The sequence below is a fragment of the Haliaeetus leucocephalus genome, unplaced genomic scaffold (genome assembly GCF_000737465.1).
Source record: "Haliaeetus leucocephalus isolate CR32 unplaced genomic scaffold, Haliaeetus_leucocephalus-4.0 Scaffold545, whole genome shotgun sequence".
Classification (NCBI taxonomy): domain Eukaryota; kingdom Metazoa; phylum Chordata; class Aves; order Accipitriformes; family Accipitridae; genus Haliaeetus; species Haliaeetus leucocephalus.
This window is the reverse complement of record NW_010972981.1, coordinates 200286-220249: the sequence shown is the minus strand read 5'-3', so window position 1 is coordinate 220249 and position 19964 is coordinate 200286. Positions and strand designations below refer to the sequence as shown.

The 19964-nt window shown below is 38.4% G+C and overlaps 1 protein-coding gene across 1 annotated transcript in view; it reads left to right on the top strand.

Annotated features, from left to right (window-relative positions):
* The first annotated feature begins 1591 nt into the window (after positions 1-1591).
* The window catches only part of LOC104837626 (putative protein TPRXL), a 139226-nt gene continuing 120853 nt past the window's right edge, over positions 1592-19964 (top strand). Inside the window, exon 1 of the mRNA XM_010576879.1 lies at positions 1592-1711. Within this exon, the coding sequence (XP_010575181.1) occupies positions 1592-1711 (120 nt within the window). The remainder of the gene's footprint in view (positions 1712-19964) is intronic.

The following is a 19964-nucleotide window of genomic DNA, read 5'->3' as shown; positions in this document are numbered from 1 at the left end:
TGAGAGCAGTCCCATGAAAACAATTATAACTCCCTATTTATTTATTTTTAATCAGAAAGATAAACAAACTCATTTTTCCTCACCATGAAACCAAGAGAAACTCTAAATCTAAAACCCCACTCTAAACAACAATATATTAAACCATGCAAGTATTATTTGCACATACTTTGTGTATGAGATCAGTTAAGAAATAGACTTATCTCATGGATAATGGACATACACCAGTCAGGATATTTTTAATTTGGAAGGATGTTCTGTTAAAACAAAGATAGCAGATTTGGAAGATCACATATTACTGAATTTATTTTGTTCTGTGCAAACATTCTTAATGAACAAGATAGTAAAGCAAAAAAACCCGGAAAGTACAAAAATATAAAAAAACAGAACAGACTGGCATCAGCCACCACCAAGGAAAAATGTTGCAACTGGATTGGAACCTCTCCCACTTCTTTTATATCACCAAATACATTTATTTTGCATAATTCGTAATAAGAGCTGGGGCATAAATGTGTCAAGTGCTCTTCTTCCATAGAGAAGCAATCAACCTTTCTCTAGCAATTTAAATAAAAAAAAAGACAGAGGGAACATATAGAAGCTATAATTAAAAAAAAAAAACAAAAAACAAAAAACCAAAACAGAGTAAAGGCGAAGTTTGCTATCCAGGAATCGCCATGTTTATTCTGTCACCTTATATCTATTTGACTAAGGACTGTTTTATTTATAAAAATATAGTGGAGGGTCAGGTGGAACTCAGGGTTACAGCAAAGGAAACGAATGATGGGAAGATCTTGTCAGACTCAAAGGAAGCAAAGTTCAGGAGTGAAAGGCAGAAAGCTCAAGAGGAATGAAAGTGTCTGAGATGAATGAAGTCTGCACAGCAGAAACCTTTAGGGAAAGCATGGGATGGGACAAAATGGGATGAAATGGGTTGGGATGAGATGGGAAAGGACAGAAAAGAATGATGAGAAAAGAATAATTGAGAACTATGAGAAATTATGAGAAAAGTAAAATGGACCAAGATTACCTGGTACTCAGATTATTTATGTGCCAAGTGAAAGCAATTATGAAAGCCTAGAAAGCTTAAAACACCTCCTGGGTCATGAGCTGCCTGAAGAAACCCAACATTTTAGAGAATTATAGTAGCATATATAATTTTGCAGTTGCATATACATGTGAGTGGCATAGACGTATTTTGAGGTGAATGTGGTATGAGTTATTAAAAAAAGGTATGGATTGATGTATTGTGTTTATGTGGCAACATTTTGGTAGTGGGGGGACCGCAGGGGTGGCCTCTGTGAGAAGAGACCAGGGGTTGCTCTCCTGTTGGACAGATCTGGTTCCAGCTAGCTCCAAAATGGATCCACCGCTGAGCCCATATGGTGGAGCCTCTGTGAAAATATATTTAAGAAAGGGCAAAAAATGCAGTGCAGCAGCTGTGGGAGAGAGAAGTAAGAGAAATGCGAGAGAAACAGCCCTGCAGACCCCCAGGCCAGTGCAGAAGGAGGGGGAGGAGGTGCTCCAGGTGCCCGAGCAGATTCCCCTCCAGCCCGTGGGGAAGACCATGGTGAGGCAGGCTGTCCCCCTGCAGCCCATGGAGGACTATGGTGGAGGAGATATCCACACTGCAGCTCATGAAGGACCTCATGCTACAGCAGGTGGAGATGCCCTGAAGGGAGCTGTGGCCCGCAGAGAGGAGTCCATGCTGAAACAGGTTTGCTGGCAGGACCTGTGGCCCACGGGGGACCCACACTGGAGAATTCTGTTCCTGAAGGACTGTACTCCATGGAAGGGACCCATGCTGGAGCAGTTCATGAAGGACTGTATCCTGTGGGAGGAACCCCCACACTGGAGCAGGGGAAGAGTGTGAGGAGGAAGGAGCGGCAGAGACAAAGTGTTATGAACTGACTGCAACCCCCATTCCCCATCCTACCCCGCACCACTCGGAGAAGGGGAGGTAGAGGAGTCAGGAGTGAAGGAGAGAAGGAGCCTGAAAAGAAGAGAGGGGAAGATGTGGAGGGAAGGTGTTTTTAGTTTGTTTTTTGTTTCTCATCATCCTACTCTATTTTTAATTGGCAGTAAATTAAATTAATCTTCCCAAAGTCAAGTCTGTTTTGCCCATGACAGTAATTGGTGAGCAATCTCCCTATCCTTATCTCAGCCCACAAGTTTTTTCACCTTGTTTTCTCCCCCTGTCCTTCTGAGGAGGGGGAGTGAGAGACCAGCTTGGTGGGCACCTGGCAGCCATCCAAGGTTAACCCACCACAACTGAACATGAGGAAGAGAACTTGAATTTGGTAGCAAAAAAAGTCATATTAAGATTTATACCCATACATGAGATTCAGGGTTTAAGGTAGAACAAAGTCTGCCATTCTAGTATATGTACATTAAAGTACTAAACTGCAGGAAGTGAATTTCCTACAAGAAGAAAAATCTGTCTTGAATGATCTGTCTCTTACCCCCCCACTGCCATAGTACTTAACGCTCCCATCAACAGGAACACATTAATGTGAAAACAAAGAAATGCTGAAGGTGAAATTAGATGGATTTGTAAAAAACAATATTATGCTGGCTCCATGCCATGTGTCAGGAAAACTCACAGGATACACCCTTCAGGACTCTTCCTGAAAGGAAAGAAAGTTTGGGTGGAGTTTGGCAAAGCATAAAGCGGAAATCCCAGGCATATCCGTGAAAGGGCAGAGTGCTTAGATTAAAAGCAAATTTGCTCCTTCCAGGAAGTATCACATCAGTAGCGCTGAGACTTGGCTAGCAAATCAATAAACGGACTGGAGAACAGAATGTTACCGAGTCGTAATTTTCCTCCTAGGAAGGAGGAAAGAAACTATTTTTTCTTAGGAACCAAGTTAAGAGGAATTTTTGGACTACCATTCCTATGTATATATATATATATATACACATCTACATAGTGGAAATACATTTATGTACTAAAGTATGACTAACAGATCTTGGAAAAATAAGTAAATACAACTAACATAGATACTAGAAGATTACATTTCTCAAATCCTAGCAATGTGCCTAGATGAGTGCTACTCAGGACCAAGCTCTTAATATTTCTGGTTGCAGTGGAATGTGATCCTCTTTGAATAGGAACGTTAATAAGTAGCCAGAAGGGACAGAGTGCAAAATATTTACAGGGAATAATTTGGGTCTCAGATGTCTTCATTATGCTCAGAAAGTAGAACATCAAAATGTGTGCATAGGCATGTCGGCACAAAACAGACATAAAATGTCTATGTGCAAAAAATCTGTGTGCAATTCGCTCTCTCACTGCAGGAATACCCGATAGCTATTCTCATTTTTACGCATTTTAGAAACGTCTTCCTTATTTTAGAGACTTAACAGAGGGTTAAAAAGCAACAAAAGCAACATTTTGTATCTTTAACTACAAAGGTTTTAGAAAATTATAATTAAGCCAACACTGAGCCCATTTTAAAATCGTGTCTCACAAGTGCTTCTGCATAAAGGAGATGACAGTAAGTGGGCTGAAACATATGATCAGGGATTTCACTCAGTCTTTGATTTCATGAATATAAAACCTGAATAAGGACTATAGGATCACAATCATAAAACTCAGGAATGTTTTCCCAGGACCTAGTGAATTTCAAGAATTAACAATTCTAGGGCTTTCCTCTATTCAATAAATCCTGTAAAGCTTAATCCAATTCTCACAGAAGCCACAGACAACCTACTTGTTGCCTTTTAGTCACCATGGATTAGATCTTTTGTCATTGATCATCTTGTAAGGAATACAAGGCTCTGTTCATTGATGCAAATGATACATTCAAAATAAACCCTCATTGTAAGACTAATTGCTATTATATGATAATGCAAATGACAAGCTTATTTTCTAATATGCGTGTTTCAGATGATAACCTGAATGCAGTGTGCTAATGTGGTGCATTGAGGTATACTGAATTACTGAAGGTCAATTTAAACAAGTTACTTAGCAATGAGAGTATATAATGACATTCACTAAGAACAAAGAAAGTAAGTCTTTTTCTTTTTAGATGAAGAAGAGCAGAGTGCATTTTCCTTCTGTGCATGTACATTATTCAGTACATTGTAAGACTAAAAGAGAGGGAGCTATGTCCAAGCTGTTGTTAGTTGCTGTTTCCTTGGTAGTAGTGACTCCTTCATTAACTTCTTAGGCAAGAAAGTACTTTGAACACTTGAGTATCTTAAACTCAACAGGAATTTTCTGCCAGCCTCATCTGAGCTAAACTTACAGTTTACTGTGAGCTTGTTTTTGAAGGACTTTCACATGAAGTTTAACTGTTGAGATTTTTTAAAATTCTATATTTTTGTAGGGTGATTTATCTCAGTATCTGTCTTTTAAGCAGTATGGAGCAACCTTAGCTAATGAAGGCAGAAGCAAAAGAAAACCTGCTTTAAATTCATTATTGCTTCTACTCCAAAGAGCCAGGTTTTCTATGATACTGTTAACAATAGCAAAACCCAGAGTCAAATAAAAATACAAATAATTTGACAGGACCTGGTTTTTAGAAGTGCATCTGTTCTGGAGAACTGACAGAATCTAGAGGGCCAGTTGATGGAGGTTCGCCAATTCAACTGCTTTTAATATATACAAATCAGAAATAAACATCTAAAATCAGTTTATGGCAGTAAACACCATGAGCAAAGTTTTGGAGGAGAGTCAGCTGTGGATTTCTGCATGCAAGAAAGAAGAATTAACTATTTCCAAATAAACCTGTTTGGGTTTGTTTTGTTTGTTGGGTTTTTTTGGTGGGTTTTTTTTTTCCTGAACGGAATGTGTGAAATGTGTGATGTATTCTCTGGGATCCCACAAACTAGTTTCTCCCAGTCAATGCAAAACATGTACTCATTATCATGTATCACACATAGTGTATACTACAGCCACAAGGGACCACTCTGATCATAGATCTCATGATACCATATACTGAAGAATTCCACTCCCATTCACTAACTTCTGCATCATGCTGGCTACCTTCTGGTTGAACAAGAAAACACATCCATCTCTCTAAGCCCCACTGTGGTAAAGATTTCAAGTGTTGATAAATTCACACCTTTCCATGGTTGATTGTAGTAATAACTAAATAAATGTTAAAGGAGGTATACTTCAGTTCCTGCTTGAATTTGTTTCATCTTATTTAAACACAAAATGCTTCAAACTAGCAAGAACAATCCATTTTGAAAGCATTTCTGTTTCATAACTTGTCCACTTTTAAGTCTCACAGGAAGGACAGATTTTGCTTCAGTAATGCTGAAAAACAGCACTGGTAATTATCCTGGACTGAGGAAAGGCCTATTAAATGCTTTGAGTTTGACCAAAAGAGCCTTTTCAATTCCCTCTTTTAAAAACAAAGTTAAACACCTTAAAACTGAGCTATGCAACAACAAAACCATTACATACAGAACTAATATAAAATCCAAAGTATTTTTTGGCAACACTTTGAGACTTTTTTTTTTGTTTGTTTCCTCTTAGAGATCATCAAATTAGATATTGAAATACAACCCTCTGCAAACTCAGACCCAGGGTATTTAAATTAGATTAAATCCTACACCGAAAGTTTTTGGAGATTAACTCCAAAACTGAATCTTACTTTCAGCTCCAATTCAGAAGGAGTAGAAATCCCACATCACAAGAAACATCATTAAATATTTCAGTCCAACATGGCCTCTCTCTCATGATAACATTAAAAGGAGTCAAAATTGTGTAGAGATAATCCATCATGAAAAATGTATCTAGGAATTTGTACAGCTGGAAGAAGCTATTTGTTCAAGAAAATTTGAATTAATTTCATTTTCACAAAGAATTATATAAAACATAGGCACTGGTACTTTTTGAAAATATGGTAACATTAATTTGAACTGATTTTAATTATTTTCTTAGCCTCTGCTGCTTCCTACTGCAAGATTGGAAATATGTTGGGTACCCTCTGGTGGACAAAATAACATATAACTTCTTACGTTATCATCCAAAAAAGAGAATTTGTGCATGTGTTTCAAGTCAGTGAAATAGAATGGTTTCAAGCTTTCTGCTATAATCCAAAAAAAGATGTAATTTAAAAAAAAAAAAAAAAAGATATTTAACATTTCTTTTTGCTTCTAGAGTAAACCATGTCACCAATGCCAAACAGCCAGTTTCCTTTCTCTCTCACTGGCTGGAATGACCCACTGCAGTTTCATGGCATTGATCTGACAGTTTAGTCCCACAGTAATGGTTGTGTTTTTTTCAGAGTTCTGTCAATAAAGGCACAAAAGTCCCTTTAAAATGCAAGCTAAGCAAAAACTCAGCCTGGGAAACTATAATCTATTTTTGTAATATACTTTGTAAGAAAGTACAAAGTGAGGTTAGTATTTAAAAACTACATTTTTTTTACAGAGATCCAGGAGTCCCCAGCTTCTGCTGAACTCAGGTTCATTCACACACATTTTTTATCTCACTTCAGCTACTCACTAGCCATTCAACATTGGTAGATATGGAGCAGACATTGTAGATTTTATTGGTTTTCTCTAAAAAGAAGCTGTGAAAACTTCACAGATAGGATTGAGGATTATTGTGGTACATAGATGCTGCAAATATTTTTTCTTATAACGGACATTAAAAGGCATCACTGGGTGAACTATTACCGGCTACCTGGAGCAAGCAGTAAATCAGATATGGTATATTTAGGGGTTTTTTTTCTGTAATTTGTTCTTATATATCTTATCTGTCAACTTCTTTGAGGAATGCAAAATTGCTTTTGGCATGTTTTGATGGTCACTACATAATTTACACTGATTAATTTCTCTTCCTCCATGCAACTGACTGACATCACTGGTTTGACATCAGTTAACACTTTGTCAGTCTTTCCTTCCCACATTCTTCATTAGTAGGTCACCTTCATTTATATACCATCATTATATCATTTCATTGCATAGCTATTTCCATCATTAATTTGAAATGTATATTATAAGTGTTTCTGGTTTTTTGGATGTAAATTAGATTAAATATAATCTGACTTGGAATTCAAGAATGTTTCTCTCCTCACGTGTTAGAAAATTTCATAATACATATTTCATGTTCTCTTTGTCTCAGTACTTCCTTTTTTATTATCAGTTACCTGGGACTGCAGACAATAACGGATTTATGTGTTTACAACCAGTGCAGCAGCAAAGTTACGTTCTTGAAAAAGGAATAGAGCTTCCCAAGGCATGGACTTGGGTATCTCAGAACGGGATCCAAAATAGCTAGTACCCAGACCTGCTGTTAGCCAATAAGAGTTCTTAGACAGGAGGATAACCAAAATCAACTCTTTTGAGAGCACAGATTCAGAGACTCCCTCCGTTCACAGCCTGATTCATAGACTAAAATCCTCCCCTCCATTTTCCCACTTAATTCTTTTATTTCCGAGGTGTGAGCCAGGCTCACTTCTGGAGCCTGGCTGGGGAGAGTTGTAGTGCTGCCCAGTTGAGTGGCATGGCAGACAGGCCTTATCTAGGACATGAAAAGCTGGAGCTTTAACTTTCTTTTCAGATTCAGATGTTTAAAATTCTATTTTTTACCTCCTGGGAGACTGCCCTAATCAACAAGCAAATATGCCTATCTGAGCAGAGCATATGCCTTTCTGCTGAAGTTGCACCACCATTTACCAAACGACATGCGGGTGGCGAGCAGAGCAGGATACTGCAGCTAGCTGCGAAGCAGAGACCTGCGTTCCCTGCCCCTGTGCAGCTACTGTTCCTACGTGGATGTTATATTAAACAGCTACTGGTTACAATGAACAGGAGACAGGCACAAGATATGCTGTTACTATGGCTAATATCATTGCCTTTGATTTTAGAAAAATAAACAATCCTGCTTATCTCAAGGAAAGAGTAAAGTTATCCACATGCCATATTAAAATATTCTGGGGAGCATTCTGCTTTGTCTCTTATTGCCTCCCCTCTCCGGTCCATGTGACCAAACTTTTCTCATGTGAGAGCAGTGGAAAAACCTCTCATTATCTTGAAAAGAAAAACCCTTGTGAGGGGACAGGGACGTTTTAGGACAATCATCTTTCAGCCACAAACAATAGATAGATGTATCCCAACAACAACAACTCAAGATTAGATTATAAAACCACTTTTCCAAGGTTTATGCAATCTCCATATTTCAGGCAAAATCTTTTGTTCATCTTCACATTTGAAGAAAAATAAATAAAACTTCCCTACCTCTTGTAACTTTTTTCTCAGATGTTATGATATTCATATTTATAGGGGAGTTTACATGTATGCTATACTCCTGGGAGTTTCTCTCCAGTCTAAAAGGCTGATTAGTATTTCTTTCATGCCTGAATTGAGTTCAAAATGATCTCAACTAGAAGTAAGGGAGGGGAATCCAAATCTTTTTCTCTAACAAATCTCTTGAGCTTTACAAGGGCTCAAAAGGTAAGGCGAAATAAGAACTCCCATGTAGAGCAATTGTGTCACTATTTTGCTCAAAGAAATGACACCAACTGTTCTTAAAATCAAAATCAAACTGCTTGTACTAACCCAGAGAAATAACTAAATTTTGAAAACCAGTTTAATTTGGTTATTTCTATGGCTAATCATTCTTTAACATAATGTGTTCTATAAATATCCCAGCTTTGTGTAGCTCCTCTGTTTTGCTTTCTATATAGATAATTTTAACATGTGATATGTTTAGGAGACTGGGATAAATGAAGCCTGCTTCCTCAGTCTAGAAGTCTAGTGGTAAGTCTATTTTTGTGAAGAGCTTAAAAAGCTTGGCTTAAATTTTAATCCAAACATTTTGTAAAATTAAGCAGATGGCTGCTAGCACTATAGCATTATCTAACTGAAACGAGTGCTAGAAACTCTAAACACTTGTACAGGCAATGAAAATATTACTGAATTTAAATCATCAAAACAGCAAGCTCTCCTCAAAAATAGCACATCCTTTGGTGACAGAGTAGGCATACACATACACCAAGGAAGGAAGCCTGCTTATTGTAAGGTGGTAAATCATACTGAAATAATAATGGTTTAATGCTTCTAAAAAGAAGGGCACTTTAAAAATGACAAGACATATGACAAGACATACAAAGATGTTAGCCCATTTTCCAGTGAGTAGTTCAGCAGAAATCTATGCCTACTACATAGCTGCCCTATTCATTTTTTGTTTCATTTCCACATCGGTAGCAGAAGGCAGAGTTACTAAGGGGGTTGCAGGTTCTGTTCCTTTAATATAAATATTCTGATTAAGTAATTACTGAATTGATCACAGCAAAGAGACCATTTCCAGTATCTTTAAGCAAAGTGCTTGTCATAGCCTTTGAACACATTTCTAGCTAGTTTCACCACTTATCTGATAAGGCCACTCACAGGAATAAGGTTTCCCTCCCATCAGGTCACTGGAACTGCCTGCTCTGTATCCCTGGAAAAAGCTTAAAGCAGGAAGGAAGCTGATCTAATAAAGGGCAGAGGCATGATATCACCCTCTCCTCATGTTGCAAAGGCATGTGAATGCTTCTAACAGACTTCCTCCAGCCACTGTCAAAAACCAAGAGTAATTACTGTCAAAGAAATGAGTTTCCAAGGTGGGTTGCCTTGCAGGATCGGTCCTGGCAATGTGGGAGTACTTCTCCTCAGTTCAAGCTCCCCTCTCAACATAACCCCTCCGAACCTAAATCAAAAGCCGGGTCAAAATGAGTACCTTCCCTTGCCCATAGGTAAAATCCTCATATGTCTGCAAGGAATCCGTTACTGCAGTGTTCACCTGCAGTTCTCCATATTGATACCTTGCTTTCTCTCCAGGCTACATTTCATGATCTTGTCACCTCCTCCACTCCCCCACAGTCTGAGTCCCTGACATTTAGGGACATCTCAAACTGTGGGACAATGAGGCGAGACCGTGAAGACTGGGAAGACTGTGAGTAGAGGTCCTTCAGTCCAGCTCTGCATCATTCTCAGACCTGCCTCAACCTCCTCCTTCAGGCCTTCCTGGGCCAATGCTCCCAAGCAAAGGCTTTCTCTGCACTTTCCTACCCCTCCTTCACCCAGCCCCAGTGATGTCCTCCCTCAGTTTCTTGCTCCGCTTCCAAAGATTCTCCTGCAGTGTGCCCCCAATCCCTAGCTCCTCACACGCATTCTGTACCCCTTGTCTTTAGAGTCACTACCCCTTGTCTGGGTAATTATGCTGCAGGAGACAAGCACCAGCTGGCTGCTAGTATTATAAGTATTACAGATCACTGGAATTGTCCACTAATTTTGAACTCTGGAAGTCTTTCTGTTTTCACATGCCCAGTAAATCAATCATATTTTTTCTCTGAATGTGTGTATTGTGTCACAGTAGTCTGCATATTTATTTTGCTTTTTTATAAACAGACTTTTGGTTTTCTTACTTTTTTTGCAAAGAGCATGAATTTCTAAAAATTAATGATCTGCAATCCTCCACAGACAACACTTCAAAAGAAATACAGGTGGGCAACATATGTTCTCTTCTTGCCAATCTCAGCTAATCTAATGGCTTCTGATAATACCTAGCAAAGTTCTCACAGCCCCCAGACTGCAGGTACTGCCGCTTATGGAATTTGACATTACCTATGTCAGTTGTGGTTTCCTCTCCCTGACTGGCTTGTCTTATCTCTAAATGAGCCAGAAAGAATCACTGGTTTTTAAACTCTTGGAGAAAAGGTGGAAAAAGCAAGTTAAAGGCAATCTAGGATATTACAGATGACCCCAAATATTTTCCACCCCTCTTTTGCTAAAGATGGCTGCTTTATACTATGTTCAGGGCCCCTAGGCTTAAAGATACTTGAGTGATTCCCTAAGACATGTGGTAGATAATTTTATTGCCTTGAAGACAGTCAATCTACTTTATTTCCTTATTTATGACACTACCCATGCATTCATCTGGATGTAAATACTCCTGGTTTCCACCTGTGAAAAGCAAGTGGAACTAGCTCTTCAGCCACAATTTTGTCTTCTTATGTTGTTTCTCAGCAGATTCTGTGATTCTCTCTGTCCTCTGACCAGGAATGCTGTCACTGTGCTGTCACCTTACTGGCAATGACAAAAAAAAAAATTGTATCTTTCACAGATCAATCCTCTGAAATTAAAACATCTGGCTAGGGCCAGCCTCAGGGGCTTTAGGGTTGGGATTTTTTATTTTTTTCTTTTCTCCTTTCTGTAAAAACACTTTGCCTGGGAAACTTCTTCCAGACTACCCATATTACAAGGATCCATAATCTTGCAATCATGCACCAAATACAGAAAAGTAACCTCTTTATTCAGTCCTTGACATATGAAACAACAGTGGTGTTTTTTCCTCTGTGAACATTTGCTACTGTGGACAGACTGTCGGAATTCACACAGACTAGCATGCCCATCTTTCGCACAGCCCCTTTTTAGATTCAGGTGGGTGACTTGGCAAGATGCTATGGGACTGCTTGATGTACAGATGCTCTGAAGTGTAACAGATTTGATTAGGACAGTAGGCAGCTTGATTTCTTGTACAAGATTATCTCACAGTTTCTCCCTCATGTGCCACAGCAATAAATGAATGATAGCTCTGAAGCTAACTGGATGCTATTCAATTTAGATAATGTTTGCTTTCAAGTCAGAAGTAATACAGACACAAAGACAGGAAAAGGAATCTAGACAACATTGTGTACCTGTCTGACCCAGGTACTGAACCTGAACAACCTAAAAAACTATAAAAATCAGAGGGATAATATTTTAAATACTATTTGAAAGCTTCTTTCTCCTATTTCTCAGTCTTCAAATCCTGCCTTCCAACCCTGAACAGACATTTTCACTTCAGCAGATGTTTCCCCTTTGCGCTTTTCCTATTTAATATATTTCAAACTGAAGTCTCAAGCTGCTTGCTCACCTCTCTCTACTTCAACGGATCAGTTAAGATGGAAGGAGAAAAATAGCTCAAGCAGATGTTTCAGAAGTTAGAAATGTTAGGAAAAAAAGTGGAAATTGCTAATGTGGATTTTATATTTGTGTGTGGCAGCATTAACAGATGCTCACAGACTAATAACTACTGCTATCATTTTCCATGGAAACTGATAGCAAATTTGAATTTTAAAAAGTTGCTTTGAAAAGCTCACATGGAGTAATATGATTTATTACATACAGTGAAAGACAATGAAATTTTGCTAGAGAAGCATTTATTATATTTCAAATAAATGAAAATGACAGACTCTTGCCCCAAGGAATTTAGCAGGTTGTGGCTTCCCTGTGTGGGGGTGTGCAAAATGCTGAGAAGGAGAAATTAGCCTCTCTGAGCTTCACAAGACCCAGTTAGTCACAGACCTACACTCCTTTTTGTCTCTTTTACTTGTAATATAATAAAAGTAATACAAAGACAGCTCAAGTATTATCTTGGTTGCCGTGACTATGCCTCATATATGAACAAGCTGGCTTAACGCACGTATTTGTACACATTCTCCTGGTTTGATTGGCTAATGGTGACTTCAAAAATGCAGAACACCTTGAGCACCACCAAAAAGTTTATAAACTATTGAAGGCTATCCAGACCTTTCTATAAGTGATGCTCTGGTAGGTGTTTAAAAAAAAAAACAAACCCAACAATTTATATCCTAGAGCACAAGTCTAAAGAGGGGGTACAAAATACGGGAAAAGCCAAGCCTGCTGATGTACTTGTTAACGCTCATCTTCCTAGTCTCTCTTTGGACTTATGTTTCCAGGCTAAGGACTAGAGTAGAAATCATTTCTAGGGAGCAACAGGAGATGGCTCAATGAAAAGGGCCATCTCTGATAAAGACAAGCTAGGAAACAGAAGCCATTAGGAGCACTATTTTAGGGTATCTTTTGCAGTCAAAGAAGGCTGGTGACAGAACAGTGAAAGTTAACACAGGATACAATACCACAAACAAGTTCGAATTTGGTACCTGATGGATTAGTTATTGCACATACAAGGCGTATGGAAACTATTCCAACCTACAAATATATTCAATGAGACAGTGAAACTAGGTGATTTGCCCAAGGCCAGATAGCAAACTGGCAGAACTGAAAACAAAAAAAACCCACTCCTCTCACACACTCTCCTGTCCTACTCTGAGTCTCAGCCATGGACCTTAACTTTGGAAGACTTCTGCCTTGCAACAAAACCGTACAGAATCCTACTGAAAACCTTGATCTGTTTCCCCTTCACATCGATGGCTGCCCAAAAATACTTCGATTTCAACAAGATCTGAAGTGGATCCTTTACAAGTGAAAAATTAAGAAACTAGATTTTTTTTCTCCTTCAGTTTTCAGTGATAGACACTTTCAAACTACATATTGGTGTAAAAATGTTAGTCATATGGTAAAAGCAGCATATGCCGAACTGTTGCGGGGTTTTTTTTAATGCGCTCTTATAACATGCTTTGTTTGCTATACTGAGAGATGCAAAAGCTTGAAGCACCTGAGAGAATATGAAATGCACAAAGCTGCAGGGAATATACTTCAGAGAATAGTCATTATGTAAGCAGCAGCAATTATATTTTAGCATAAGTCTAGTTATTTGTGAACCAAAAACTATGTTTTAAGTTTTGTTTGTAGAGTAGAAATAAATCTTTACATGGGAGAAAAACAGATTGTTACAGCAGCTGAAAAGTTCAATGGTCTTCAAAAAATACTACACATATTTAAATTCAGACCTATATACATAGTTGGCACTGTGGGAGGTTTGTATTATCTTCCTCTATTTTTGAATGATAGGGTGCTTGAAGCATTGTTAACATAGACTAGGATGTAAACATTTATTCTCTTTCTCCCTTGTTTACCTTCCTTCTCTTCCATTTATTCTTTGGGTCAGAACTTGCATCAGCTAAAATTAACTGCACATAATTCATTAACTTCACATATGCAGGATTGGGAGATTCTTTTCTCCACAGAATTTCCTTTTCAGCCAGTTTTTTTAAGAAGTGAAAAGGGAGTAACACTGCTGACTAGATTTAGCAAAGTTACCTGAGCACCACACGATCCTTTCTGTGTAGTAGTCTTTTGCGCTATAATTTCAAATAAAAAGTGCACAAAGTTGTTCTTAAGTGAAATTGTGAATTCATAAGCTAAATCTATAGCAAATTTCTTTTACACTTTCTTTTGTATACTTTAGTGAAAGGGTATTACTTCATGAAAAAAATCAGCAAGATGGACACACACTGTTGTTTAGCTTAGTCAATGTACATTCTTAATTCTGAAGATACATTTAGAATGCTGTGTTTAGACACAGTGGCACTTGACACAGGGTTATTGATCAGAATATACCTACCCACATCACATTAAAGGTACAGTACATGTTGCAAGCCTATGCCCCAAGCTGGGCCCACTCTGAGAAGGGGTTGGATCACATGATTTCCATTGGTCCCTTAGTGCTTATACTACTCTGTGATTCTCTGCTGAAGATTGGTATGAAAGCCATTTTTAGCAATTAATTTTCTATTTATTTTTTAGCTATTAGTGTTTGGGAGCAGGTGATAAAAAATAAAAGGGTAAGTCAACATTAGTGACTGTGGGCATACTTTGAAGAAGTCAGTGTAGAACTATTTGCATTATCCATTCCAGACACTTGCCTGAGTAATGCACTCTTTAATCCTATGATCCTGGGATCTTACCATTCTATGAAAATTAATTAAATCAGAAAATGAGTGCTGGGTTTTACTTAGAGAAGAATAACAATATTCATATTTTCAGAAGTGAGTTCTTGTATTTTCATTGGAACGAAGAACATATTCCAGCGTGTGTGCTTTCAGTATTAATTCATTCATTAAAATGGTATTAAAATAATATAAAGGGACTGTTCTTGAACTCACAAAACCTTACAAATACTTAATGAAGTGAAATTTGCACACAGCTGTGCTTAAGTATTATATAGTGGTTTTCCTCTGAAATACAGTATGACAGTGTTCTCAATATAGCATTTGGGCTGGAAAATAATTACTTTAAAATTATGTGATTGGACTTAGATAATATAATTTCCTACATTTGTTATATTTATGCTTTAAGCATTTAATACAATAATTTAAGAATTAGTAAAAGATTTTTTTTAAAAAAAGTAAATCTGTGTCACTAAAAATGATTTTGTACTACAAAAAGGATCCAGAAATAAGTTCACTTTCATATTGCACATTAGTCTACTTTTTGATTTAATAAAGAAACAGTAATGACAAAACTTTTAGTGAGCTAATTCCTTACAGAACTATTGATTGACAACACTCCCAAATTCATTCCCCTAGTCACAAACCAAAGGAAAAGTATCTGTCTAGTTCCTCTATCTCAGACAAGTCTCCCTTTGTTCTCGAAAGGCATACCTTTCCTTCTCCTGGTCATTCTTCCATCACTGACGGGTACTGCTGATAGGAAACCAGGCAGTACCTGCCTCTCAGGGTGTAAAAGCTTGCCTCATTCCTGCCTACGCTCCTGTGAATCAGTTCTATGAAAGCAGGCTGTTCAGTGATCACCTAGAGCCAGAGCATCTGACAGACGTCATAGTATCGCTGAATAATTTAGACTGGAAGGGATCTCTGGAGGTTACCTCATCCAACATCCTGCTCAAAGCAGGGCTGGCTTTGAAGTTAGATCAGGTAGTTCAGAGTCAAATCCAGTCAAGGTTCAGGCATCTCCAAGGACAGAGATTCCATAGCTTCTCTGTGCAAGCTGGTCTGATCTTTCCTCACCCTCACCCTGAAGAATTTTTTCCTTAGATTCTGTTGGAATGTCTCTTGTTGAAACTTGTGTCTGTTGCATCTTAACCTCTCATTGTGCACTTCTCAGAAGAGTGGCTCCATCTTCTCTATAACTACTCATTAAAGGAAGTTAAGACAGCATTTAAGTCTCCCATATGTTTGGTTACGTAGCCATAACTCGATTTTACTCAGCTGGATAGTACTTCACTTCCTCAGACTGTCACTCGGCACAGAAACCTGTAAACAGACCTTACCAGGGGAGAGCTCAGTGGGAAGTACCTTCTTCATCCACGCTTGCCTTCTGCCACACTTGCTTGACTTCCTGCATGTTGGAACAGACAATTCTTCTGCTTTGAGGAGGTTGATCTAGAGTTTTCCTTCTCTCACCTTGGTGTTCCCTTTGCTGTCTCTCACTCTTCACCTTCACCACCATTCCTCTTTCTCTCTCTGCCTGTCTTCTGCCTTTTCTTAAATGTGTTTTCCCAGGGACACCACCAACTCCACCAATGGGCTCAGCTGCGTCCTGCAGAGGGTCTGTTGCGGAGCCAGCTGTGTCCAGCACAGGGCAGTCCCTGATCTTGACACCCCTGCAGCCCTCCCACTACCAAAACCTTGCCACCTACACCCAATACAATACTATATTTCTGTGTACTTCCAAAAGAGTGTGGCAATCATAGTTCTTACTCCTGAAGACACCCTGGGACTTTGGGGGAAGCATACACTTGCATCTTTCTGAACTATGATAAATGCTTTAAAATGCTTTAACATCTTACAGTGATGTGAATACAGATACCTACCATTAAAAACTGGACCCAAATCATGACTTGCAGCATGTGACTCACTGGAAAGTTATACATGCTGTGCAAAATTCAAATGGTGACTATTTCCGTTAACTTTTGCTCTAAATTTGCAGTCTGTAACCTAAGATCTTAGTCATTGCTCACCTGCATCACAGTAAATTGGTTTAATTTGATTTACTTAATATAATTGCTTGCAATTTATACTAATTAGTATCACCTTCAGTTTACTTCCGACTCTATATATCACTTTCATTAAATCTGTAGAGATAGATGCATTTGTTCTTTTGAGGCATCACTTAAACTGGTAAGGACATTTCCACTTGAAATAGCTTTTTGCCAGAACACAGTTACAAAACCAGCAAAATATCAACAATACATTTCTTTCAAATGTACTGATTTAGGATTTTGTAAAGTAAAAGGTGCATGGAATTTCAAAATTCTGGTTGAAAAGACTAGTATTTATTCATTCAGTGTAAAAATATGGCATCTATGTTGATAAAGGGAGGATACTGGGGTGTGAGTGGGTGAGTTGTTCGGGTTTTTTTTCACTTGGACTTCAAAGCGCATAAAAAGGTAACTACAGAAACATATTTTCTTTCGTATAAGAAGTGTTCTGGTTTTGTGGATATTTACAGTGTATAACTGTTAATTTTTATTTCTTTGTGTCCTGCTGTGGCATAAAATTATGGTAGCAAAAGGTCAACACAGGTTTCCTATACTTCTATTGCTTATTAAGTGATTGTTCCGTTGTGCTTCCTTCTTATTTTTTTTATTTCTCCAAATATAAGCTAATATTTAGACCAACTAAACTCTTTTAGGTTGCATAACAATATTGAAACTGTGAGTTCTTTAGCCTCCAAAATAACCCCACAATACTTCTTTCCTGTGCCAACATTTTACTTATTATTGGCCCTCTAGGGCCAAGGAGCCAGAGCTACACAAATCCTGGATTCTCCATGCTGCAGAGCTAAAGTAATCCAGCTGCAAAGGGAAGCTGAGTGAGTGTGAGATTCCATCTCCAGAGCAGTGCAAAGCCACAGACTGGCTGTGAGAATCTGATCCAGAACACATTTCCTTTGATCCAGGGATTTTTTTTGATCTAAATGCCTACACTTATTTCTCTGCAGTATCTGTATTTGTATCCCCAAGTCATATTTTGTGATGTGTGCTTTATCCTTTCAACCTCATAAACGTATTAATTTATTTGTATGCCTTTGAGTTTTCACCCTGTCTTGCTTGCTGTTCTTATGAACCGCTCCTTTCACATCCACAATCTCATTTCTGACATGCTAGTTTCATTTCCCTTTCCCCACTACCTTATCCAAACAGCAAACCAGAAATAACATAGCTCAGAAGGTAAATTTGATTGTCCCTACCACCACCAAACGTTGACATATAAGGAAGCTAACACATTTAATTTGCATACTCATTCCTTTAATAATGTAATGTCTGTTTAACCTAAGCAGCCAAAAATGGAAACAGGATTCTTGGTGTAAAAGCAAGGCTTCAGTAAGGGAAAGTGTTCACCCTGTGCCTTTAACAGGAAAAGCAACAAATAAAACGATGAGGTAGCTACTCCACCTCAGGAAAGGTTTCCTAATACCTCCCTCCCTAAGTCTCTTTTTGTGGCTCTAGGCAGTAAAAAGGAAGTAGCAGAGAGCATAGAAGCAAGAAAATAGGTCATTCCTTGTTTAAAAGTTCATGCTGCGCAGCAGTTCCTGTCCTCAAAAGCTGTTTTATTGCAGAAAAGCAGCAGGCTGAGTGCAACACATTGTGCAAAAGTTATTCACTGCAGTCTTTCAGGGGTTAAAACAAAACAAAATACACAAAAAAGAAGACCCTACCAAACCCAAACCACAAAAGACCAAAACACAGAATAGTTGCCATAGTAAAAGAAGAACCTGTGTTTTGCTAGAACAAAGCCAACATTGCATAATGCAGTTCTGATCAACTCTTCTTTTGATAGAACAGTTTGCTCTCAAGGGAAGAATTTAAATGATTTATGTAGATCCATAGATTTTATCTTGATTTGACTTAGAAGAACTACTGTCTGGAAGATGCAGAACTCCACTGACTCAGTAAGCATGCATGTTAACTATCTTCTGTCCTCTGGTACTTGCTCACAGATGACAAACAGTAAATGTATAAATGTCACAGACAAGGAGGAACAATACAGGTGTGGTTGACATTAGCCATACACAGAGTAACAAAAATTTAAAATAATTTTCTGGGGTTCTTAATTATTTTTATGGCGGTTGGCATTGCACTTCCCCTTTCATTACACTGACACTATTTTCATCAAGATGCTTAGCAGGTTGCAATGCCTCCCCAGTCAAACCTCTAAAGTACCAGCTATGTCTGCATTACATCTCCTTCACTGGTAATGTGATACTGTTAACCAGTCTCCTTCCTGAGTTCTGTAGAACTTCTCTCTTTGACCTTTCAGGCACAGGCTCAGAGAGAAGAGACCTAACTCACAGTGCTCCTTGATAAAACTTCCATTCACTGATAGCTGTATTTAACCCACAGGGTACACCAATCTTCTCAGTAATTCACCTGTTGCTATTCAAGTTTCAGCAGTAAAGTTATGTGATGAACACAGGCTGATTCACTTCAAAGAAGTACTTACCATTCAATCTTCCTCTCTTCTGCAGAGAGGCTTTTGTCTAGTGAGGGGAACATGCACAGCAAAGTTAATATGCCCATGAGAGATTACAGTGAACGGGACAGGACAGGGAGAAAGGAAAAACATCAATAGATCATAGATATTTAATGTGAATCTAAAATGCATCGCTATGGATTTGTATGATTTCTAGACTAAGCAGAAGCAATGGCTAGACAAAGGTGCACAAACTGCATCCAGGCATAGCTCTGAGATCACCATGATACAAATATAGTGTATCTCACCAGCTGCTGAATGCTCCACGACCTGTGCTGCACATAGTGCTCAAAGAGTCATGAACATGCAATGAGTCTTCCCCTTCTCTTACTAGCAAAGATCTTATTAGATCTTAAGTAATCAAATACCAAGATCAGCAAGCGATTGTACCTGGTACCCATACATTAAGAATCACATACATGTATTACACTGTATAAAAAGACAAGGACTGAGGCAAGTATCAGATAGACAAAAATAGGCAGGCAGAACAAAAGGCAGCAGCAGATGCAGATACCAATATTAAAAACTCTTATGAAATTATTTTTAGTTCAGCTCAACACCAGTGCAGGTTATTTTTGAACACCAAGGAGAAGTAGCATGAGTAACATAGGGAAACAGACCAATACAGGGAAATAGAGTAGATGCTACTAGCAGCAAGCTAAATTGAGGAAAAAAACTCCTGCATTCTCTCCCATTGGTGTCAAAAACGTGGTGAGTTTTCTAGTCACATTTCTATATTTCTTTGGTGATCCTACTGTAACAGCAGACAAGAAAAAATTGGTCTTTTCCATATGCAGTGTCTCTGACTTAGGGGTCAGAATTTGGACAAAAGTTAGGTTGAAA